This window comes from Gopherus evgoodei, chromosome 6 (assembly GCF_007399415.2).
Source record: "Gopherus evgoodei ecotype Sinaloan lineage chromosome 6, rGopEvg1_v1.p, whole genome shotgun sequence".
Lineage (NCBI taxonomy): Eukaryota > Metazoa > Chordata > Testudines > Testudinidae > Gopherus > Gopherus evgoodei.
The window spans coordinates 90,168,195-90,193,690 of record NC_044327.1 but is presented as its reverse complement, the minus strand read 5'-3'; the positions used below and the strand labels follow the sequence as shown (position 1 = coordinate 90,193,690).

The 25,496-nt window shown below is 38.8% G+C and overlaps 1 protein-coding gene across 1 annotated transcript in view; it reads right to left on the bottom strand.

The window, feature by feature from the left end:
• Positions 1–25,496, bottom strand: part of PDE8B (phosphodiesterase 8B) — a 163,576-nt gene that overhangs the window by 39,166 nt on the left and 98,914 nt on the right. The window contains exons 6-11 of the mRNA XM_030566063.1: positions 22,398–22,486; positions 16,277–16,355; positions 14,710–14,850; positions 10,649–10,737; positions 9,761–9,821; positions 1,056–1,107 (exon numbers count right to left, since the gene is read on the bottom strand). Of these exons, the coding sequence (XP_030421923.1) occupies positions 1,056–1,107; positions 9,761–9,821; positions 10,649–10,737; positions 14,710–14,850; positions 16,277–16,355; positions 22,398–22,486 (511 nt within the window). The remainder of the gene's footprint in view (positions 1–1,055; positions 1,108–9,760; positions 9,822–10,648; positions 10,738–14,709; positions 14,851–16,276; positions 16,356–22,397; positions 22,487–25,496) is intronic.

Genomic DNA, 25,496 nt, shown 5'->3' with positions numbered 1-25,496 from the left:
CTCTAGTGTTTACCACCCTGACAGTTAGGAAGTTTTTCCCAATGTCCACCCGAAACCACCCTTGCTGTAATTTAAGCCCACTGCTTCTTGCCCTATCCTCAGAGGTTAACAAGAACGATTCTTCTCCCTCTTCCTTGTAACAATCTTTTATGTATGTAACTTACTTACATGGAAATTACAAGTAACTGCATAATGAATGCATTTTACATTTCATTCACTATTAAATTTTAACTGTCCTTAAATGATGTACAGGAAAGTTGAAAAACAGTTAAAATTAATACAATTTGTCTTGTAACCAAACAACATGATATGGGGTAGTAAACCTAAGAAACGCAGCAAAGGAACCAATGTCAGATTAGGAATTAGAAAGCAGGAATCCCCAACTTTCAGTCCTGTATTCAACATATCATTCTCAACACCAAGAACACACCAGAACTGGCTCTTTAGAGAGTCAGCCATACATAGAGAAGTTTTAGTGACCCATTTGCTTTTCTTACAGCCCTTTAATGGTCTTAACTTGGAAGTATGGTAACCAGACAGCAAATGTGAAAAATCGGGACGGGAGTGGCGGATAATAGGAGCCTATATAAGAAAAAGACCCCATAATCAGGACTGCCCCTATAAAATCGGGACATCTTGTCACCCTACTTGGAAGGCATTAGGCCAAATCCTCCATTGGCATAAATCAGTATAGCACCCTTCAGTTCAGGCAGTGGATCTATGCCAATTTATACCAGTTAAAGATCTGACCCTCTATTAAATACAACTACAACTGTTGTATTTTAACTCTGAGCACCGGCTAAGTGCTCTATGCCATAAAATAAAGGTAATATAAAAGTAGGGACTATTACTCAAAACTTGTTTATAAGTGATACACATTGTTTAGCAGTACATTGCCAGTTGGCCTCAGTCAGTCATGGGCCATCCCCTCTGATGGGGTAACACCACTGGACTGAACAGAATGGGAGCTACACTGATTTATACTAGCAAAGAATCTGGCCTCATTTTGTTTTTAAAATGAAGAAGCATATATAGATAAATGATCATATTCTAACCTGCCTGTGAATTGTCTCCTGCATACTTCTCATCACGATGAATCTTGTAGAGCTGAAGTAGTATCAAAAGTAAAATATGTAAAAAAGAAAACATTTAAAAGGGTTACATTCAATATGATCCTTAACAAGCATTGTCTGTTCAATTATTGGCAAAAATTCTTTTAAAAAGATTCTATAGATATAATTGCATTCTAAGAGGAGCGAGCAACAATGTCAGAAGCAACAAGCACACGGCATAGGAAATTACAGATACTGTTGTGCTTTTATGCATTATGAGTGCTTTTCTGTTTGATGTCTGTAACTGTAAGGGAACAGACATTCATTTTTAATTGTATTTTCCTAAGTCAGTCACTCTAAAATAGGGACTTCCCTCAATAAAAAGTAAAAAAAAATTAGGTACTTTTGACTACTCTACTGTAATTTAAAAACTGCTTTCCTGGTACTGTATAAACCAATTTTGCAAGTCCATTTTCAAGGACCAGTGATGCACTGGCCTTGTGAAAAATCCTTTGGGTGGGGAAATTACCTGATTCTGATGAAATTTGCTGCATGTTCCTGGATAATGTTTAATCATCCTCGTTGATCCTAAGATTACTAAGGCCTTTTTTTCTTTTTTTGCTGCTGGAGCGCACCAGATTGCTCCACTCTGTATTTAAAATATTTCTCTAGGGCAAAATATTATCACTCCCTTACTAAGTTTTCAACATAAACACTAGATTTCAAATTGAACACTACTCTATATTATCAACATGCTCTGTATGTTTCCAGGAATAAAGTATACACTTCTCAGGCAGGATAGACGTAACAGAATTTAATTGCCACATCATGCTGCCTCATTCTCTAGTTATGGTTTTTAGAAAGTATTTTTGTTGAAGTGGGATAACAAGTGAACAGATCGCTCAGCCCCACAACCCTCCTCTCTACAGGCATGCACCCCCTTATTTATATGTCGCTAACCAAACACTAAAGGGGAAAGTTTGCTGAAGCCCCTTGCTAAAATAATAGTGGACATTGTATTTTACTCGTCACACTAGAAGAAGAGCTGGGTGAAGTGGTCCATCCAAAACATTTTTTGCCCAAAAATACAGATTCAGGGTAACAAACATTGTGTGAATTCACCAAAATTTTTGGCAACCCACCCAAACCCCCACTCCAAATTTTTTTTAAAGCATCAAAACATTTCAATGTTTTCAGAATGAAACATTTTGATGTTTCGATTAGAAACTACTATTAATTTTGAATTTTACTGTCATTTTTAAAAGATTAAACTCAAAACCAAAACATCTTGTTTGACCCAAAACAAATTCACTCAGCACCACTTTTTTGGTTCAGCCAGCAAACCAAAGAAAATAAACAAATATTACTAATGAAATCAGTTATTCACAGAGCTTTAACAAGGAGCTCAGTTTTGCCACCTTGGCTCATGGTGATTAGTACCCTACTCTGATCACACTCCTCATCCACCCTATGCCCATGTGTTAGGTTCTGCAGGAGCATGAAATTTATGGTAGTGAGTTGGTAAGTCACCTGCCTTGCTACCTCAGTTACAGGGAATCATGTGGGACTGCACCTAGCCCTGAGCAGCCTGCATACTGTCTGTCTGACATAGCATGCTGCAATATACAAATGAAGGAGGAGTCACCAAAGAAAGCAATGGGGTATGCAAATAGACACTGTCCACATTCCCTAGGTCAGCAGAGGCTAGTAGCGTGTACATCACAAGTGTTTTAAACCTGTGTCGTCCACACACACAGCTGCAGCAGTTTGCTCTGCCAGCTACATTCAATCAAGGAATGTGGCAGTTCACACAGGACACAAATGGACTGCTAACCCTCAGTATCCTTTTGGGATGAGAGAGGCGAGCCTAAGGTCAGTGCTAGAGCATCCGCAGTCACTCTGAGGAGACAGGGCTGCTCAAGGCTTCACAATGCAAGCGAAGGCAGAGTTTTCCAAGAACTTCTAGGATCGCTGTAGGCCCCTCTGGGTTGTAATGTCAAACCTGTCACTTTTACATCCCCAGAGGGGTGCAGTAGAAGCCATTCCCATGCCTTATGCCCACAAAATGTACTGCAAGGGCATGGCATAGCTTACACCATTATAGGAGTAGCCTGCACCGTCACCTGTGCTCAATAGGGCATGCCTCATAGTCCTCTGTGAGCAGTCCCATCAAAAGGACTACTTATGTAGTAAGGTATGGCTCTCTGTGAGTGCAGGTGGCAGCACTGGGCCCAAAATGAGGGCTAGAGCCTGCTTAATCGTTCACATCCACCATGCTGAAAAGAAGGGGCGGAGAATAAGTGGCAGAAACAGCTACAAGGAGCCAACTATTTCACAGTGGTTATTCAGCATGAATAATGCCAGAAAGGGTTACAATAGTCTAAACAGGATATCCTTTGATCAAAGACTGTTTTGCTGGGTTAGATCTTTGTTATGGCCTAAAGCAATATGCCATGGCAAAGTATGGTGTGAAATGATGCCACGTCAAATGTTGTATCAGTGAAAGCATGTGAGATATTTAACAACTATCAAATGTTTTTCACAAAAATTTCTGCTGGGGTGGGGAGGCTTTTTTGGGGGGGGGGCTAAAAAAAATTCAAGGTGTTTCAACAAGCTTCATGGCAATGTCGAGGTGATGTTTACTGCACACATCCCACTGCTACAGTGTGTGCAAAAACAGCTGCTGTGGGCTCAAACTGAAAGTTCTCTGGGGAATAGTTTGAATCCTTAGGGAATCAAATTCCTAGACTATATGGACAAAGGTGAGCATTGTGATAATCTAATCTGATCACCTGCATAACACAGGCCAGATGACTTGGATGAATTCATTCCTATTTGAACTAGCGTTCAGAAAAACATCCAATCTTGATTTTAAAGTGTCTAGTGATGAAGACTCCACCACAACTCTTGGTTACTTGTTCCACTGATTAATTACCCTCACTGTTAAAAACGTGCACCTTATTTCTAGTTTGAATTTGTCCAGTTTCAACTCCCAGCCAGAGGATTATGTTACACTTTTGTCTGCAAAGGAGAAGACTCTTCAATTATAAAATTTGTTTCCTCATACAAAAATGTATATATTGTGATCAAGTCACCCCTTAACCATCTCTTCTGTCTTTAACGCACAACTGCGGGGGACACCCAGTTTAATAGAAAGCCTCCACCCACTATTCCTGTCAGTGCCCAAGTAAAAGATACGTACTAGTTCTGAATACATTCCCCCTTCCCTCAGCCATTCCTCCCCCTGCAGGCAAGAATCACCCCAGCTGGCCTGAAAGAAGAAGGGAGATTCCACATGTAATGTTGAGCCAATTGGTTGCTAGGGGAGAGGCAGGTGGGAATTTGCAGGTGTGCAAACCTCAGACTGGATACTACAAGGCCCCAGTCCAACAAAGCATGTATTAAGCCTGTATTTAAGCACCAGTAATGAATTCTCTTTCACAAGTCTTTACTATGCTATAGTCTTTACTATAATCTTGTACCCAGAAATAAAGTTTTCTATGCACAAATCCTTCACATATTTTTTCTATGTGACAAGTCTGGTATACTAATACATACTTTAGAGATTACCATGTAGAAACCTATCTACAATGACATCCCTGATGAAATGTAACAAATGGCAAAAAACAAATTTAATTTATTTTCACATTTAAAAAAAAAAAGCGGACAATGCATGAGAATGTAAGGAGCTATGTGTGTCTGTGTAAAGTCCGAAGTGTTAAATCCAAGCAGTTTTATGATATATTTTCACTTGGAGCTGGAGGCGTGTGACCCTCAGAACTCCTGAATCCCAGCTGGCAAGGGTTTCACTGTCATGTAACAGCAACTCCTAACAGGCCTGACAAAATAACTACAGCTAACATATTGCTTTCATAGTATTTACCCATAGAGAGTTTTGTGTAAGATCTTAAACGAAAGCCAGGATCATGCTGGTTAATAATATTGTGTGATGTATATAGGGATGATATTTAAGGGGCTGTGTATATGTACTGAAAATATATTCTGAGTGTCTGTATCAAGGTATGAGTCACCAGCAGAGACAGGTTTTCACTCAGACCAGGAGTGTTTGTCCATCTAGCAACTGACATATAAATTAAGCATTGTATTATTTCACAATGGGCTGGGGTTGCCTGGTGTCCTGTTTTCAAGACTGACAAACTGCAGCTCTATCAAGCAAATGTTTAACCCTTAGGGGGAAATCTTCTACTTTATTAAATAGGAAAGAAAAGCACTGATAAGAGTAGACTTAGGATTGTGTTTTATGTTATATCAGTAACCATTTTTGTTTCCACTCATTGTCCTTACTCACTATCTCTTAAAACTTAATGCTTGATAATAAACTTATGATTGTTTCACTATAAATATATTTGAGTTATGATGTTATAAATGATCTGATCCTGGGTGGTACCAGTCAAGCTGTGTGTGCACTATTCCTTCAGGGACATCTTACCTGGTAATTTCTGCGTGTCCAGTGACAGAAGCTGCATACAGCAGGGACCACTCCAAGAATTCGGGGTCTGGTGTGTGCCTATCACTAGCCTGCACAGAGAGGGGGAGGTCTGCGGAGACATGGAAGTCAGTGCTTGTGCTGCCAGAGGCTGGTGGTTTCAGGGAGTTGAACCACAGTAGGCACAGACAAGATAGCTTCACACCAAGGGCGGGTGTTAGTGAGGTAAGTCAGAACATGGGTACCCCAGACATGTCACAAGGTGTAAATTCCAGCATGAGGCGACATACCTGCTCTAGCTCTGACTGGAGCTAGTGTGCACAAAACAGAGCATAAATAGTGGTGCAAGCTGTGAGTGGGGCTAGCCATCCAAGCTACTACGCAGAACACCATCCTTGTAATAATGCGACTAAATGCCATGACTCATATATTCCATAATTAAAGGCCTTCGTTTCATCTGTGACTCTCAGCAATAAAAACCATTTGACATCAAGACCATAAACTATGCTTGAACTATAGATGGATTCATACATTATAGACTTATGACAACTTCAGTGGAGTTACTGCAGACTCGAACTGACAGCAAAATCCAGCCCAGTCAATTGCTGATCTTGCTTTTAGGAACAAATTGCCTTTTATGACCATAATTGGATTACAGGAATTGAAGTCCAGCAATTTATTTTTGATGTTGGGTCACTGTTCTGGCCCAAATTTTATTAACATATCCATAATCCCCCAGTCTGTCATTCTGTGTGCTATTGTACAGCTCAACAAGAAAGAAGAATGCAGGTTAATCTAGGTACCTCATCATCAGACAAAAACCTACCAAAATGAGGCACGCTGGTGGGGAGCACAGCACTAAAAGATAAGTGGAGATTTGCAGAGCCATGATGTCTGCATAGGACAAGACAGCTCAGTGAAGCTTGGAGGCACCACATTACACCGTGCATGTTACTGCTGTTTCAAAAGGTAGCAGCATGAGCTTTCTCCAAGTACTTGCTCTCATGCCTGTAAGCTAACTGAACATGCCCCCTTGCCACCAGTTGTACTAGGTGCAGTATATTCAGGATTTGGAAACAACCAGTATGTGACTATAAGCCTTAGCTAGCTTTAGAGAAGTGCTGATATTTTGTTTTCCATAATCTCAGCTTTCATTTTAACAAATATAAGTCTCTAGCTGTTACGGTTATGAAGAAATCTAAAAAATGTGCACCTAGAGTAACCACTGCAGAAACGAGTCTGACTTAAGAACCGAGAAAACAGCGCTAAGAAAAATGAACTGCCCCATTCAGAGAGGGTAGTTCATTATTAGAACTACTTACCAGGGTCGGGGTAGATTTTCCATCATTGGAAATATTTAAGTCAAGACTGGATGTTTTTCTAAAAGATATGTCCTAGTTCAAACAGGAATTAATTCAGCAAAGTTTTATGCCCTCTGTTATACAGGAGGTCAGACCAGAAGATCACAATGTACTGTCTAGCTTTAAAATCTATCAATCTCAGCATTTATTCATGTGCCCACTGATAATTTAAAATGTCAATACTGTTAACTGTTTCATTCCTCATGTGAAAAAGGAGAGGGTGGGTCACAGGTCTGCACAATTTTCTGTGAGTGAGGTCTTGTTTTGATGCCAATTGTGACCAGTGTTTGGATCCCAATAAAAAAGGAGCCAAGCCTAAGGAGCTTAGCAGAGACCATGGATATAGTGAAGCTTCTGGAGAACCAGGCAACACATGGGCAGACAGGGAATATCTGCACAGTGAGCAGTATCTTATTTTGTGAACTTGAATACTGTATTAATCACATATCAAAGACGCTCTCAAACACTGAACGAAATAAACAAGCAGTGCTGTCTTCCTGAATCTGCACAATAGTGTGAAAACTAGCTCTGGGATACATGGCCCCATGTATCTCAATGGGGTGTTAGTTCAATGGGGTGTTAGTTCAAAACTAAACAATTTAAATGTCAACATTAGGCTTGTCAACATTAAGGATTCCCAAAGTGTAAAGTGGGTGTAAGAGTCACTTTACACCACTGCAGCCCATCTACCTAGGGATTGCTGACTGGTGCCAAAAATCCCTAAAGTATACAAGCCTTTTGTTAACTATTTCACTCTTGATCAGTTTGACAGAAACACCTCCTAAAATTCTAAAGCCACAATCCCAAAACTGCCTCGTCATACTTCCCTAGATGCCAAACCCTCAAACTGCTCCACATCCAGCCTTCAGCTTTCCTCTTGACTACTTTTACAACATACTGATGTATTTTCAATAGAAAATCCTGCACCATATTGAAAATTAAAAGTGATGGGGCAGAAAAAATATTTTAATTTAATAAGACAACACAGGGGACATTGTAATAATTTTATTTTTTTACTTCCATTTAATTCAATAAAAGATTCAATTTTAATTTTCCTGAGGCTACAAATGAATTTCCAGTCTACCATACTAATGCTGAACAAACACAGAAGTTGGCACAAAAATTCAGCAGTGTACCCTGGATCTTGTCTTCCCTTTGTTTGAACCTATCTTTGCCACCAGAGGGTGCAAAGCTGCAATGTCTGAACCCATTGAACAAAATCATTCCTCTCAACTTACTACAAAATAGTCTATTTTTACAAAGGGCGGTTGAATTTGTGGCCCTACCTAAGGACACATTCCCAGCCCCAATGAGCCTGTAATCTAAATAAAAACATCTTTTGAAATTTCCTTCAGTATTGAACAGTGCCTAATTTCCTCGTACAAACAAGAGAGGTTCTTCGTTGTGAATTCAAAAGACTAGCTCATTAACAACAATTTTGTAAGAAAAGAATTTTCTATTGACCAAAGCAAGCTTTATCTAACTTCACTTGAACATAATGGCCTTAGCTTGTTTTTTTCGTAGGGCCATGGTTTCCGTTGGGCCTTGATCCTCAAAGGCAGACCCCATCAGCCTTGTAGAGTCCCTAGAAGTAACATGTCAAGGGAGATGCAAAGGGTCTGCCCATGCTAATTAGCTTGAAGGCTGAGGTGGCCTTTGTTTACAAATAATTATTCAAATATCAGAAATCAAAACCTTCATAATAGATGCTGCTGCCAACTCTGCCTAGAATATATTCAATGTTAATTCAGTTTTAGATCCAAGGTTTTATATGCAAGATGGTTTTATATGCACACTTTTCTGCATATTTTAACTGACTTGTGTTGATCAGGTCAATGAACAGAGACTGAAGACTATAGAAAAACAAAAATGCACCAACAAAATCCTGTGCGGTTTTGTTTTTAATTTATGTCCTTTAATGCCACTTTATACACATGGCTTCAACTTTTTCCTGCTTATTTCTGCATTAGCAAGATCAGGGGTGTACACACTGCTTATTATTGGTCAGTGTGCAATATACAGAAAAACCATCAGGCACACCTGACTGAAAATTACACTTCTCTAGCCTATCATCATTCACCCCTCTCTTTTAGCACCATGGAAGCAGGTAGGATTTTGTCCAGAGGGCTTAATTGTAACTGATAGGGCAAAGTCTTCCCTCTAGAACATGCCTTTATTTCATTTACTTCATCCAAGGGCAGAAGTTGTGCAATAGTGTATTAATATGGGTGAAGCACATTGTAATAATATCCTGTAGAGTTAACCAGGACTGGCTTTTCCGCACTACTGTCTTGTCCACATTAAGACCAAAAACATATTTAAACACTGTGCTAGTTCAGATGGGTTATAGTTAGAATATTTTCTGACATTGTTCATTTTCCAAGTATAGCTTAGGCCTAGAAGAAGGCCTTGTTTACCTGTCAGTACATTCTCCCCACCCAGGCTGCAGGTAAGAGAAGGATCTAGCTCCCTAGCTTGTTACTGTGTGTGCTGAGGTCTTCAGCTGGGGCACACAGCTCTAATTCAAAGGGGCAGCAAGGAGAACTCTAGAATGCATCCCCAAGGCCTGAACCATGAAATCATGCTCTGGACGGCTAGATTCATGCTTCAGGAGAGCACAGAGCTCTGTTCCCATTCACTGTACCAGCCACGGCAGAGTGTGGCCCTATGTAATACAAAACAAGCATGGCTGACTAGAAAAAGCTGTTCTTGAAGTAAACACAAGTCTTGCTTGTTCAAATAAAGGTACACTGTCTTCAACATTTTTAAGAGTATCTTACTTTATCTTTTTGTTTTAGAAGTTGTCTAATATACCAGTTGTAAAGAGAAAAGTGGCAAAAAGGTTAATGAAAAGGCCTGATAACACAGACATATTACACATTACAAAGGAAATACAATACCTGTTTATTGTTTTCATTGGTACAACACAGCTTCTTGATGGACACAAAATGTCTAATTTTCCTAACAACAAAAATAATTGATTTTCATTCAATTGAATGGTTAAGACAGAAGCAAACCGACATGATTCAATTACCACACTATTGGCCCCGCTATCTAAAGCGGAGACCTTACTGACCATATATGAAAACCAAAAGCATAAACATATTACCAGGTGAAGAGCATTCGTTATATTTCATAGCGAAGTTCTGCCCTTGGATACTCATGTCATTAACTCCTGTGGTAGGTACATATGCACATCTGAAGGAAGAATTTGACCCTGTGCATAATACGCTGCAATTGTGAGTACATGCAAGCATGTGCATGCATGATAAGAGGAATAGGAAGCCTTTACTCAGACTATTGATCCCCATGAATTGTTCACAGCCTGTGGATTTTGGAGAAGGTAATTTTAAAAGTTGTTTTTATTCTTTTCATGTAGCGTTGACCTAAATATTGGATTTTTGACACATTTGACACATTTTGCAGTTTTTGGTATTGGTCACACTGTTACACTTCAATATAATTGCTATTTCTTCTCTTCCCTCTCCCCCTTCATGCAATACTTTGGGCCACAATCTGCGCTGACATACACAACGAGCAATTGCATGGACTTCAGTGGGGCTGCAATGGATGTACATCACAGAATTTCACCCTTCGTTGTTCAGCTTTGATAATTTGTTATTAATTCCCTAGGCAGAACACAAAGAATAAGCAATAGCTTACTGTACATTTATCTATGTCACTCTGTTACTGAGCACATTGGGGTTTCCATACCAAGCTCGCTGGGGATATAAAATAGTTTGGTTAACACACTACACAAAATAAAGTGTACCTTTTGGGTAACTTACCCTCCCTGACCAATCACAGGTGTTATCCTCACATGTTGTTGGATACTGTCTCCTGATTTTCTTCTTGCATAGTAAACCCCTTGCCATTCCTAAATCAATGTAATGAAAACAGCTTTCAAGGATATTCCAGGTCACATTTAATTAAAATAATATACTAGAGTTGTCGATTAATCGCAGTTAACTCATGCAATTAACTCAACAAAATTTATCGTAATTAATCACAGTTTTAATCACACAGTTAAACAGTAGAATACCAATTGAAATGTATTAAATATTTTTGGATGTTTTTCTACATTTTCATGTGTATTATATTCTGTGTTGTAATTGAAATCAAAGTGTATATTATTCTTATTACAAATATTTGCACTTTAAAAATGATAAAATAGTATTTTTCAGTTAATCTCATACAAGCACTATCTTGCAATCTTTGTCGTGAAATTGCAGCTTACAAATGTAGATTTTTTTGTTGTTACATAATGCACTCAAAAACAAAACAAATGTAAAACTTTAGAACCTACAAGTCCACTCAGTCCTTCTTCTTGTTCATTCAATCGCTAAGACAAACAGGTTTGTTTGCATTTACAAGAGATAATGCTGTCCTCCTGTTATTTACAATGTCACCAGAAAGTGAGAACAGGCATTTGCATGGCACTTTTGTAGCCGGTATTGCAAGGTATTTACATGCCAGATATGCCCCTTCATGCTTCGGCCACCGTTCCAGAGGACGTGCTTCCATGCTGATGATGCTGGTTAAAAAAATAATGCATTAATTGAATTTGAGACTGACCTTGTTGGGGGAGAATTGTATGTCCCCTGCTCTGTTTTTATCTGCATTCTGCTGTATGTTTCATGTTATAGCAGTCTCGGATGCAGGACATGTATTCATTTTAAGAACACTTTAAGTGCAGATTTGACAAAATGCAAAGAAGGTATCAATGTGAGATTTCTACAAATAGCTACAGTACTTGACCCAAAGTTTAAGAATATGAAGTGCCTTCCAAAATCTCAGAGGGACGAAATGTGGAGCATACTTTCAAAAGTCTTAGAAAAGCAACACTCTGACATGGAAACTACAGAACCCAAACCACCAAAAAAGAAAATCAGCCTTCTGCTGGTGGTATCTGACTCAGATAATGAAAATGAACATGCATCAGTCTGCACTGCTTTGGACTGCTATCGAGCAGAACCAGCCACTAGCATGGATGCATGTCCCCTGGAATTGTGGTTGAAGCAAGAAGGGACATATAAATCTTTAGCGCATCTGGCATGTAAATATTTTGTGACGCCAGCTACAACGGTGCCATGCAAATGGCTATTCCCACTTTCTGGTTACATTTTAAATAAGAAGTGGGCAGCATTATCTCCTGTAAATGTAAACAAACTTGTTTGTCTTAGCAATTGGCTGAACAAGAAGTAGGACTGAGTGGACTTGCAGGATCTCAAGTTTTACATTGTTTTGTTTTTGAATGCAGGTTTTTTTTGTACATAATTCTACATTTGTAAGTTTAACTTTCATGATAAAGAGATTGCACCACAGTACTCATTAGGTGAATTGAAAAATACTATTTCTTTTGTTTTTTTTACAGTGCAAATACTTGTAATCAAAAATAAATATAAAGTGAGCACTGTACACTTTGCATTCTGTGTTGTAATTGAAATCATTATATTTGAAAATGTAGAAAACATCCAAAATATTTAAATAAATGGTATTCTATTATTGTTTAACAGTGCGTTTAATTTTTTTGATTGCTTGACAGCCTATAATATACCCATGATTATTTTTTAAATCATAATCAGTGGAGAACCTTTCAGAGCACCATGTTTGACACATATTTTACAGAAATAATTGTGGTGTGAACGTTAGCCATGCATTTCTTTTGAAAAGGAGTTATATATAATTCCTAGCTTTTCTCCTAGATGTACCTACTGTGTTTCCCTCTACTGACCTCCACCAGGCAGCATCCTGCTCCACCTCTATCCTGTTTCCACTGTATGTACCTAGAGCCTTTCAGACCAGCACACGGAAGGAGCAGAATTTGTTAGTGACATGCTTTGCTGCATATTTTACAGACCAAATTACATTATGGATATGCCCTAACAGCTCCATACTTAAGGTCACAAGAAGATAAAAATCAAAAAGCAAAAAAGCAAAAAATATGTGTAATGAAAAAAAAGGACTCCAAACACCCCCCTGCCTCCCCACCCCGCCCGTAAAAAAAGAAAGAAAAAACCAAACTAAAAGCTAAACACCTTTCAAAACTGGAAGGTTTTTCAGCCAGCTCTATACTGGGTAAACAAACAAAAACAAAACCAGAATGAATTTTTCGTGACACTTGGGGGGGGTGCGTGTCCCTTTTCCTGTTGGAAAAGTTCATTTTTTTCAACTAGCTCTAGATGGAATTTAAAGCAGGATGAAAATCCCTCTGTTTCATACTAATGATTGAATTATGCTCTTAAATTTAACACAATAAGTCTCCAGAAAACAATGTAACACAATCTTTTTTAAATAACTAATATCAGTAGGAACATTTTAAAAAAGTGATTGCACTTTGAAATTCCCTTCACTTTCCACCCTCAGGAGCCTCATTATTTTTAAGATCCCTCTACCTAAAAAGAGTGACCACAGGGTCCAGATTTCACACATGCACAGACAGTAACAATATCTCAGGGATAAGGCGGATTTAAACTTTTAAACAAAGAATTATTTCCCTTATTCATCATAACCCCACTTCAGCCCAATGAAGAAAAGTCAACAGGCCAGCAGTGTTGCTAACTCTCATGATATATCAAAAATCTCATGAGGTCTTCTGTTTTTCTTAAAGATAGGGTCATGTGATTACATGAGAATCTCAGCTTTAATTTAAAAGCTTCTATCCTTCATGGTTGTAGAGAAGGTCTGGAAAATGTGACCAAAAAGGCTTAAAAAACACAAGGAAAAATACCCTCCCCACCACAAACAATTACTATTTTAAAAATCTCATGTTTTTTTAAGCTAGTCTCATGGTTTTTGATTATCTGAGGTTGGCAGTATTGAAAGCAGTCAGATTTGCCAGCTACTTCTGTTCTCAAAAGCTGTCTGGTCTGCCTCCCTAAGTCCCTGCTATGCTGATCCCATACTCCCTTTACCAGTCCAGAATGGTGAGACAGGCTCACTCATTAGGAAATCCTGACCCTTCCCAATCCTGCTTTTTATCCTCATCCTCCCTGCAGATAATTGGCTGTTAAGGGCTCCACCAAGTACTGCTCTCTGGTATCTCTAGGAGCAGACTCTGGAAGTCACAGGCTAGTGTTTGGGGGTGGGTCTGTGTATGAATGGTTAGGGTGGATCTGAATCTCTCCCATTTAAGTGAAAAACACAACACCTATCGACTTCAATGTGTGCAGGTTGGGTCAAAAAGTGATGTCTCCACAATAAGAAATCCACAAGGTCTGTCAGCTTTGCTGGTTGCCTCTGGATAGCCCAAAACTGAACAACAGAAGTCACTTTTGGCATCTGTAGATGAGCTCTCTATTGGAATATGGCACACTGGGAATGATCTAGTAGGAAATGCCATTTTCATGGCCAGACAGCCAGACAGACAAGAACTTTAAATGGTACACTAAAGATTAATCCCAGATCCTGGGCTGTCCCTGTGCTGTGTTTGGTGCGGCCTGGAGCAGGGAGAGAAGGTCAAAAGGCACCATTAAGCCACATTTATTATCCCTTTGCCTCCCAATCTTGGGGAAGTAGACTAGCAGTCCAGCCCCTGGCATAAAGTAGAGACGCCTCTAGGCTGCTCCACTTTGTGCTGGCTGCCCACAGGGCAATCAGGGTAGCTGGGCATCATCAGAGCACAGGGATTCTGAGGTGGGTGTCATTGAAGCAGTGGCGCTGTGCCACCAGAGGATTCCCCAGAGGACTAGATTCTCAGGTTTGCCAGTTCCTTTTAGAGCAGGGACGAAGTTCTGGCCCCACATACATGATTTATCAGAAGAACTAGGACATGTCACATTTTCAGTCCAGAAGAACATGGCAGCATAGAAATAGAATATTTTGTGTAATTTTATCATTATTTACCTACCTTTCCTTTTTTGATACACATATTGATAGTGTCTAAAAGGTCTGCACGGTTTTTATCACTTCTTGGTAGCTCAGTAAGCTCCTTTCCCATAAGCTCTCCCTTGTGATAGCCCATCATCCGTTCAAAGGCTGGGTTAACATACTGTCAAAATAGAGGTCCTTAAATTTTAGTCCAGCATTCGAAAAAGAAAAGTATTTAGAGAAAAGCTGTACTCAAACCTAAATATAAAAAGGTTCTGTGATACCAAGTAAAATGCCCTACTCTACATTATACTAATACATCTTTGCTGTAAGAATGCACATAGTATAGCCCAGACTATTCCTCTTACGAAACCAAGGAACTTGCTGATGGGCCTGACCTTGCTCCTGCTGAAGTCAATAGGGTTTTGAATGGGCCCTAATTCATGTGTAACAGGTGAAGAAGCAGAAATAAGACAAGGGACTGCAAATTAATGCAGAATTTGTCCAAAGTTCTTTAATTAAAAAACAAAACAAAACCAACATATCTTATTATTCAATATGCCAGAATTAGAGCTGGGTGAGTTATTCATAGCAAATAATTTAGTCATTTTCTCTGCCAATTATCTATTAACAATGATTTTTTTAAACCCTACAAATAAGTGTCTGTGGGTATTAAAGACACAAGAATCTTAAACAATCAAACTTACTCACAAAAGTTTGCATCAAACAAGTAAAAAGGCTGGCAAGTACTGTACTGCGAAAGCAAAGACATGATTTTCATTCCAAAGAATATCCTCAACTATTGCCATATTTGCTCAGTGTTAATGGATCGGTAGCTGAAGGCCTACAGCATGTCCTGTGAAAACAGCAATTTGAATTCTGATGCTACTGATCAAATTATGTATTGCACAACTGCTGTAAATATTGTCCATTTTCTGGAATTTGTATTACATCATATTACAAAGTGTCCCATTTTGATTTGCACCGTTAGCCATGCTAACAGGAATAACAAGCATGAAGGAATCATGAAGAAAGACAGCGAAAGAGAGAAATAGTGGGAGGAAATGGCCTTTCTATTCATCCTGCACATCAGTGAGAGATAGTCTGTATGAAGCCATAACTGCACTCTCATGTAGTGGGGTGTCCATTCTCATGCTTTTGATGCCAAGTATCACAGAAGTGGCAAAAATTACAAAAAAGTTCTCAAATTAGGGAGATGAGAGAGACAAAAGAACAATAAAAATTATATAAATACTAGCCTGTCAAGGCCATCTTACTGTACTATGTACTATACATTATATACTGTATGCTATGTACTCTGTTATGTACTATACTGTAAATGTATTTCTTTATTAGAATTTATTAGCTTTTATTTATTAGTTTTTAAATCATATTTCTCATAGCTCAATAAAGGAAAGACCTTACATATACAGTAAACAGTAATATGCAAAGAAACAAGTAGATCATCATATTTGCTTTCATTTATTAAAGCTTTCCAAGAGGCAATGAAATCAAAACATGAAAATACAGACAAGCATAAGGAATAAAGGAGACAGTTTTTCCTCCTTACCAACCATATATTCTAATAAATGATAGATTTTCCATACCTGAATAACATGATCTTCACTGGTTATTTCTATAGCTTCATGACAATGGTCTAGTGCTGTAAACACCGAATTACAAGCGCTGCAATTAGCAAATGAATCACATTAGTTTTACCGATATTACAATCATCACTGGTAACTATAATATGCAATTACACTGTATTTATCAGTGGGTGATTCACATACAAAATCTGTAAAAGCAGCAAAGAATCCTGTGGCACCTTATAGACTAACAGACGTTTTGGAGCATGAGCTTTCGTGGGTGAATACCCGCTTCCTCAGATGCATCTGCATCTTTTTTTGCATCTGCATCTGCATTTTGCATACAAAATCTGTTTTGACAAAACTATGTAATCATCTCTATTATAATAATTGAAAATTCAGTTTTCCAACATTTCTGACATTCAAGTGTTTTTATTGTTATTCACAATATAAAAGTTACCATGGGTACTACCTCTTCTTAATAGCAAGTTCTTTTTTCTGAACACACTTTAAACTGAACAACCAGAGTGTGTATAAAGGGGGGTGTATTATTGGGGAAAACAGTGGATGTGAAATTTTATAATGAAGTCTGCCTTCCAGTTTGGGTCTCTACAGAAGGCCTGCGGCACTGCTAATAAAAGGATGGACAAATTTCTGTTCAGTGTTTCAGAACAAGTTGAAGGCATGAAGCCATTTCAGTGGCTTAATACATGCAGAAGATACTCAGCATTTCTGTTGAACTGACAATCTGTTATATGGCAGATATTAGTTACATTCATTACAACAATAGGTATGCAAAATCAAAAACCACAGTGCTTTAGATAATAGTTTTTAGTCAGGGCCAAGGTTAAGAAAGCAACATTTCAGTTTTCAGGCATGTATATCTTGTGAACAATATACAAATTGCCAAGGGAACCCAACAAAAGTCTCTCCTGAATTGATCACCACTTTATAAAGGATGCCCTGGCAACCAAAACAGCTTCATTATGTATGGGGTTTTTTTGTATCACATAATACAGCTAATTTAGTTTGAAGTGTTGGGGGGGGCCCTTGCTGATCTACTAGTAGCTAAAAGAGATATGAAGTAAGTCTCCCTGAAAGAAAACAAATTGGAATGTTTTAATTGCTCCCATGCTATTATTCAGAGCAAAATATTTGGTTTCAGTAACTTTAATAGGGGCTCAAACCAGAAATTCATTTTTTTCCTTTGATTTGTATGTAACTCCTGCTGAAGTCAATGGGCCAAATCCTGGGTCCTTTGGAAGGATTCAGTGGCAGCAGAACCTGACAAGTTCTTTTGTGTGGAGAGGGTCTGAGCTAGGAAGACAATACTCTCCCTCCTTTACAGTGATCATATGTCCTGTCCCAGACTTTCATATGGCCTCCCATGGGTCCCAGGAGCTTATTTCAGGAAACCTGAAATGTCTCAGTTTTCATTTCAGCAGTCAAAGTTCCAAAAACCACCAGTAAGCCTACAAATGTTTGTTCAAGACATATTGCTATACCAAGCAAACAGTCTCATGAAATGAGTGTGATGAAAAGCATTTGGAGTAAAGAGAAAAGTCAAGTGAACATAAACACCCTCAAACTGTGATGATGCTGGCAGACCTGGTGCCAGCTCATGCCAAGGCCCCTAGGCCTCACTGAAAACTGACAAATGATTAACTGCAAACCAGTCTGGCTCACCTCTGTGTTAGCATGGTTAAAACAGAGGTTAAGTTTATAAGAATGTGTTTAGTATTTGGACTTTATGAAATGTGTGAGCTGCTGCATTAATTAATCTCACTGACATCACCTCTATCCCAGGTTATAAAGGTAATATTTCAATGTTTGCTCTGTAACTATGAAGGTATTAGCTATGAAGCTGGACACCCCTTACAGTCAGGAGAGAAGCATTATGGAATAGTTTACCACAAGAGGTGTCATCTCCTGTCCAACATGAGAAGGCCTTTTGATAACAGATGTACCCTTGTAGAACATCAGTGGACAAAATACTTCATTGATTGCTCCTACTCCCCCTCATCCCATCACAGTTTGAACTCTGGGAGAAGGGAATAATAATCCCTGATATGCATCACTATGCTGCTTGGAATTTGGAGAAGGCAACATTTCTTAGCTTAAACAAGGGATCCCCAAGCAGGTTAGCTTATGTTAGATCTAAAGGACACAGAGTTTGCACATTACAGCAAAAGCAGCAAAGTCCTGGGCTTTCGTGGGTGAATACTCACTTCGTCGCATGTGCATCCAATGAAGTGGGTATTCACCCACGAAAGCCCATGCTCCAATACGTCTGTTAGTCTATAAGGTGCCACAGGACTCTTTGCTGCTTTTACAGATCCAGACTAACATGGCTACCCCTCTGATACTTGACATATTACAGCAGTTTCTATTACCTTTGGAAACCTATGACTAACTCGTGTGTGTATGTTTACCTGCTTTAAACCTGCAAATAACTCATTTCTTTTTCCTAGTTAATAAATCTTTAGTTTATTATAGGATTGGCTACCAGTGGTGTCTTTCGTGAGAGAGCTAAGTTACAACTGACCTGGGGTAAGTGACTGGTCCTTTGGGACTGGGAGCAATGTAAATATTGTTGTTGAGATTTTTGCTGTAAGGGACCATCTATCACAAAGGCAGGCTTGCCTGGGTGGCAAGATAGATGGGAGTGCTCCAGGGGACTGTCTGTGACTCCATGTTAAGGCAGTTCTAGTGCTTGAGGAATTCACACTTGATACTTGGCTGATGGAATCTACTTCTAGAACATACAACCAGCTTGGCATTTGTGCCCTGGTTTGTAACAGTCTGCCCTGAGGTTGGCACCCACTCTTGTGAGCCTGACCTTGTTCTTCTACCCAAAGTGAGTGCTGTTGACAGGTATTCAGTGTTTTATGATGAATTCCTTCAGAAACACTAAGTTACTGGGAAAAAATCCTCCATTCTGAGAAATAAGCATCTCTCTGGATCAGAGGCTGGCAGTAATGATGGCAGCACACACAGAGAGATAGTTTACTTTTGTGTATTTCATAACAGTATAAATGTTGCCACAAACGGGTCTTGGTTTATGAGACTCAGGAACCTCTTGGTGTCAACTAGCAGTGGGCACAGAGGGGCACAGAGAATTTTACAGGAACTCCTGGGTTCCCCCCAAACTCCCAACTCCTGATCAGACACAGGAGGAATTGACCTAGACTGTGGCCTCTACCAGAGGGGAAGGTCTCTGGGCTTTTTTCTGACTCACATGGTGAATCTCTGAGGTAAGCAAATCCGCCAGTAAGCACAGGATCCACCAAGGTAGAGGAGAAACTTTGTCACTAACTATATTTTAATTAAACACAGACAGACTACAGTACTATATATTATAGTAAATGAAACAATGAATTCACACTTGGATAATGTTGATTACTAATTTGGCTCCTGAACCACTGAGATCTGAGTATCACTAAGTTAACTGAAGCTGTCTCTGGGGGCTGATGTCTACACTGACAGTAGCAAACCAAAAAATATTGCAGCCATGCATTAAATGCCTTTTTGAGAGCATTCTCAGTTACAGTTGTGGATTTAAAACCAGGTAGAGTCAAATTAAGAGGTGTGGGAAAGGTGTAAAATACACATCAGTAATATTCAAGTGGGTGGAAATAGGTTTAAGGGGACTAAGTTTATGTAATTTATGCCTTACAAAGCAAGAAAATTGTGTAAATTCAAGTCCACCGTCAGTCTGCTTTACCTTGCATCTTCTTATACCCTTGTGTTAGGTGCTTCCCTACTACACCCATGTCTTCTGGTTCCTAAGGGGCGGCTTTAGGTATTTTGCTGCCCCAAGCACAGCAGGCAGGCTGCCTTCGGCGGCATGCCTGCAGGAGGTCCACCGAAGCCACGGGACCAGCGGACTTTCTGCAGGCATGCCGCCGAAGGCAACCTGCCTGCCACCCTCGCGGCGACCGGCAGAGTGCCCCCTGTGGCTTGCCGCCCCAGGCATGTGCTTGGCGCGCTGGTGCCTGGAGCCGCCCCGGTTCCTAATGTTTGTTACAGCAACTTAGATCCACTTAGAGCTTGACTACATGGTGCAGCATAGTGTGACAGTAGGGCATGTTTTATAAAGCTTATTAACTTGCTGGGCTCTAACTGTTCTGTGTAGACCCTGCTTGTGAATGTGAAAAGGTACCAGCTTGTCTGAAACAGAGCTACATTAACGCAGTCTCTGTGGTCCAAATTCAGAGGTGATATTGAGGTGCAACTCACATTAAGTGGATGAAAATACCAACAAGGTTTATTTGATTAAAGACAAATTGCTTTCAAAATTATTTCTTTTTAAGTTGAAGGCATTTTTTTTTTTAGAGTTATGCAGACGAAAAAAGCAGTGCTTTAGTATTCTTTTTTTTTTTGTTGTGGCTTGTAAATCTACGGAAAACTGAAGAAGAAAGGGAGAGCACAGCTCAGTTCCTTAAAATAATCTAGGTGAAAGGATATTGGTAGATTAATTACCTCCAGAGACTAACTTTGGCTTCAAAGTGTAATGAGGACTTTAAGCTTTCTTTGGCTGATGGCTTTATTTTCAATAAAGCCACAGAAAAATGGGATAATCAATATGAGTCATGTTCCCTGGATTTGGGAATTCAATTACTTATATTAATTATTAATACTGTTCATGCAGAGGTGTTCAGGCTGTATTAGTGTTCTGTCCTTGGGAGCTATAATTCTACATATTAAAACATCCTGTTTTTGTACTCTTTAAACAAGCAGGATGTAATGATTATTAGAAAAGGAAACAAATGAAAACAGAACAGGAAGTATGAGGGCATGTTCAATGTGCTGACATGAAATAATGCCTATTGACCTTTTTAATAATTCTCTGTTTCTTTATTCCTGTACATTCCAGACAAGTGCTAAAAGACAGATGCAAGTACCTAGGAAGTTTTAAGCCTAGAGGGTGCAAAAAGACTAAGTTAATTTCTTATCTGGGAATAGTTAAGTAGGCTATTTTCAGTATTTAGAGTTTCTGGCAGGATTCTGACTTTGCACATTGCTGGGCAATAGGTTTCTATTACCATAGTACATACTGAGTTTGGAGGTGGCAGTCTGAAAATTACATCAAATTATCTGGAAAGGTTTCCTTTTACACTGTCATTACAGATTATATTCCATTAGCCTTATCACAGACTACAGATACTGTATATAGGCTATATTAATCTTTTGGTAAAGGCTAAATTTTGTATTACACTTTTGAATTCTGCATTCCTCTACTTTCACACTGTAGTAACTGGTGTGGCCTTTCAAGCACCATCCAATAGTATGCAACTTTAAAAAATTCACAAGTGCTTTATTTTCCTGATGAGCCTGCTTACATCAGAGCTGATATTGGCCAGAAAGTGTCTTAACCAATTATATTTTTTAAATTTTCTGGACTACCGCTAATTAAATGCTATTCACTGAGTAAATGCACTTGCTAAGTAATGTCATTAGACAATTTCTCATTCTGTAGCTAGCTGAAAACACTAGTTTAACAATTTTATCCAGTAATTAACTCACAAAGCCTGTAACGGAATAACATCACTACAGGACAAAATCTCCTATTCCTTACAGAGGACAAACTCTCACGGAGATCAATACAAGTTTTGCCCAAATGAAGAATGGGTAGAAACAGAGTAAAAAGGCATCAGGATTTGGCTCTAGATTGAGTTTATGACAGGATGTCACACACAGTAAGTAAATACTAGATGAATAATAACCTAAAATTACCTTCATTAAATTTTATGATGTCATTTAAAAATTACAGTGTATGCACCATGCATACAGGACCAGACAAATTTCATATCAAACCCCATACCACCAGCTGAACTGTACCTTGCTCTGTCACACTATTTTTGCTAGAATGATAAATATGCAAACTGGCCTCATGCTGATCTACAGGGGGAACTTTAGCAAGGAGAGCTGCACTGTGGCCTAAATTCACTAAGCCATATATCAAGGCAAGTGGAGCACAAAAACCCATCAGAACTGATGATGACAGATAATCACCTCTGACAGGTTTTCTGAACACAGAATGCAGCATATGGAACCCACAAGGAGGCAGATGCACAAACAAGTAATTCCGCAGAATATTGGACAATAAAAGTTAGTTCATTTTTTTTGTGCTTCTACATACCGTAGTTTGAACTGTGACCGCACCTCCCCATGTTCTATTTGAATCAATTCATTGTAACAAGCAATTATGCTGCTATTCTCCATAAATCTCTGGAAAAGAATCAGAGACAGTACATGAAATAGGTCTGATTACTTTTAAACCTTTATTTATACTTCTGTTGCTAAAGCACTAATCTTTCAAACCCTTATTTGTACCCTTTGTGGCTAAAGCTATAACAATCTTTTCCACTGTATTGACTTTCTAATTGTCAAGTAACGTACAAAGCAAGTGAGGTAATATGCTAAGTAACTGCACATTTTCTTGTTTGGTTTTAGGAAGCCAGCTAAATAGATAATTATAAAAAACAAAAACCTGATCCAGAACCTATATTGCAAGGACTTTTCATATTACATGTCCATCACTTAATTCTAAAAGAAAAGGAATTCCTGAGAAACATTCACATTAAATACCAAAACATTCACATTAATACCAAAATTAATCTATGATGGTCCAAAACTGACGAGGAGTAGGAAGCTTAGTCTATGTCTGGTTTCACTGAAGTCCAAGGGATTCCTCAGCTTGAGTACAGATGGTAGAACCTGGCTTATAAAGGATGTCTGAAGTATTGAGCACACTGACAGTGGTCGAGAAAAAGTGGACAGCAAATGGTAATATCTGTACACTCCAGAAGTAAGAATGGTTTTGGTTTCTTCCCCCCAACCTCCCACTCTCTGGCAAATATAGCATCCAGTCCTGCTCCCACTGAAGTCTAGAGAGTTTTGCCATTGACTATAAGGGGAGAAGAATCTGGCTCTTTGACTTCAGTAATAGTGAACTGCTGACTAGTAAAACTGTTGGGGAAGCTCTGAAACAACCACTTCATAAAGGCCTGCACAGATTTTATTGTGTTCTCCACAAAGAACAGCTCTCTAACATTGTTAGTTTTGTGGAAGGACAGCTGGATTGAAAGCCAGCAGCCAATCCTTTGAAGAACATCAAAGGTCCTTTTTAGAGGAAGCTGTACAGCATTAGTACTATGCCACATACCCTCTTTTTTTCCTACAAAAACAGTGATGTGTCACCATATGAATGTTCATCTCAAGTTGCCAGCAGTAAAGTCAGTTTCCTCTCACAGATTTTGGGCTTTAAAAATCTGCTAGTGGTACAGCTGTGTTCATTTCATAATGTTTTAAAAACTCATTAAATGGCACCATGTTGAGAGTTGTATGAATATTTTAATACCACTATTGAATACCTACACAGTGCAACCAAAAGAACAATTTACCCTTTGCAGAAGTAAGACTCAGTCTGTACAGTATTATCACATGAGGATACAATGCTGCAGAAGAAAAATCAGTTCAGCACTGATGAAAAGAACTGACAGATCCAGAAAGGGACACCCATGTGGGGAAAGAGATATTCTGTTCTCTTATGGATGTGTAGTAGATTTGTGCAATTAATTCATTAATATAGTCAATACAGCACAAACATTTATTACACCAACATGAACACTGAAAGCCACTTAATTTAAAAAATATACAGGAAAAAAAAAAGACTTCAGAAGATCTTCTGGAAGTGTTTCACCCCAAGAGGCAAGAATTGGAAAGCAATAGGCTTAGGTGACTTGGTTTTAATCAGTTTATGGCATATGAAAAAGGTTCCCCCCCACTTTATGAAACAACGAACAGAAAGAACTCCTAAAACATGACTGTTCCTGCATACAGTCCAGAAGATTCTGTCACTGCAGCAGCTATGCACTAGATGATGAACAAAATTACTCATCTTAAAGGAACTGATCACAGAATCTATCAAAACCAAACCCCAAAAGGCAGTGATTCAGAATTTCATAGGATCAATAAAGATAATCTAAAGGTCACTGAAATGACAAAGATACAAAAAACTCTTAAGCAAACATCCAGAAATACTCACCGCTACAGGACATAGATCTAATATACCGTACTGTAGAAAAATCTATTGATTAGCTGACAAAACAATTCCAAGAAGAGATTAAATCAGCCTTCAATAAGCCTTTGAGCCCAGTCCAGAATCCAAGGAAGTCAACAACAAAACTCCAGTAATAATAATACAAACACCTACCTCTTATATGGAGCTTTTCATCAATAGATCTCAAAGCATTTTACAAAGGAGTTCAGTATCATTTTCAAAAGCTTTACTGTGTGCAGGATTAAACCCTTCGTTAATTTTTTAAAATTTATACATGTGCAAAAAATCCAGACAAAACCACTAGAACTAGCAGTGAGGTACACAAAACTGTCAAGTCATGTTTTTCCAAGAAAAAAATTAAGGATGGATAGGTAAAAGGTAGGTGCTATATGCCAACATCATAATGAATAGCGATATGATAAAATAAAGCTATCAAAAAGGGAAATAGTAAAGTGAGATACATATAATTTGAATAAAATGAATCTGTTTTTCCAAAAATTGATTTCATTCTGTTGCTGATAAAAATCTCAGCCTGTGTGTGTGCACAATGCTGATCTTTTCTCCCTTGAATGCATGTGGAGCCTGTGGATACCCATTCAAGCATGAAAAAATGCTATGCTCCCCTTCTGCTTGTGATGGGCAGAAGTAGACTCTGATATCTGACATGTTCTGGAGCTTGAAAACAATGCTGATAAGACGGGTCATAATGGCAACAAACTACGTCAGGAAGATATTCAGTGGGATCTAGTCTTAAGTTATTTTGGAAGTTGGTACTAAAGCATTACAAATAATTAGGGTGATGAGGAGAAAATGATGTTCAACATTCAATGGTGATGACAATAGGCTAATGGATTATATTAAATGATCATGGAGCAGTATCTAATTTATTTCTAAAAAGCAGAGGATCATGAAACACTTATGATGACAATAATCTTTCAGAAAATTAGTCAAAGGAAATCATTCCTTGCTTCATTTCAAATTCTCCTTCCCATCTGTTTTAAGAAGCCTTCCTGAACTCCCCTACCTTTGGTCTGGCCATGCAAAAGAAAGTGAATGCACACACTTGCTCTCCTGCCTGGGGCAGTGGGAGAGAACAGGTAAGACTTTGGATCAATCCTCCCTTTTCACTATCCAGTACAGCTGAACTAGTGTGCATGGAGGGTCAGATTGCTGCTG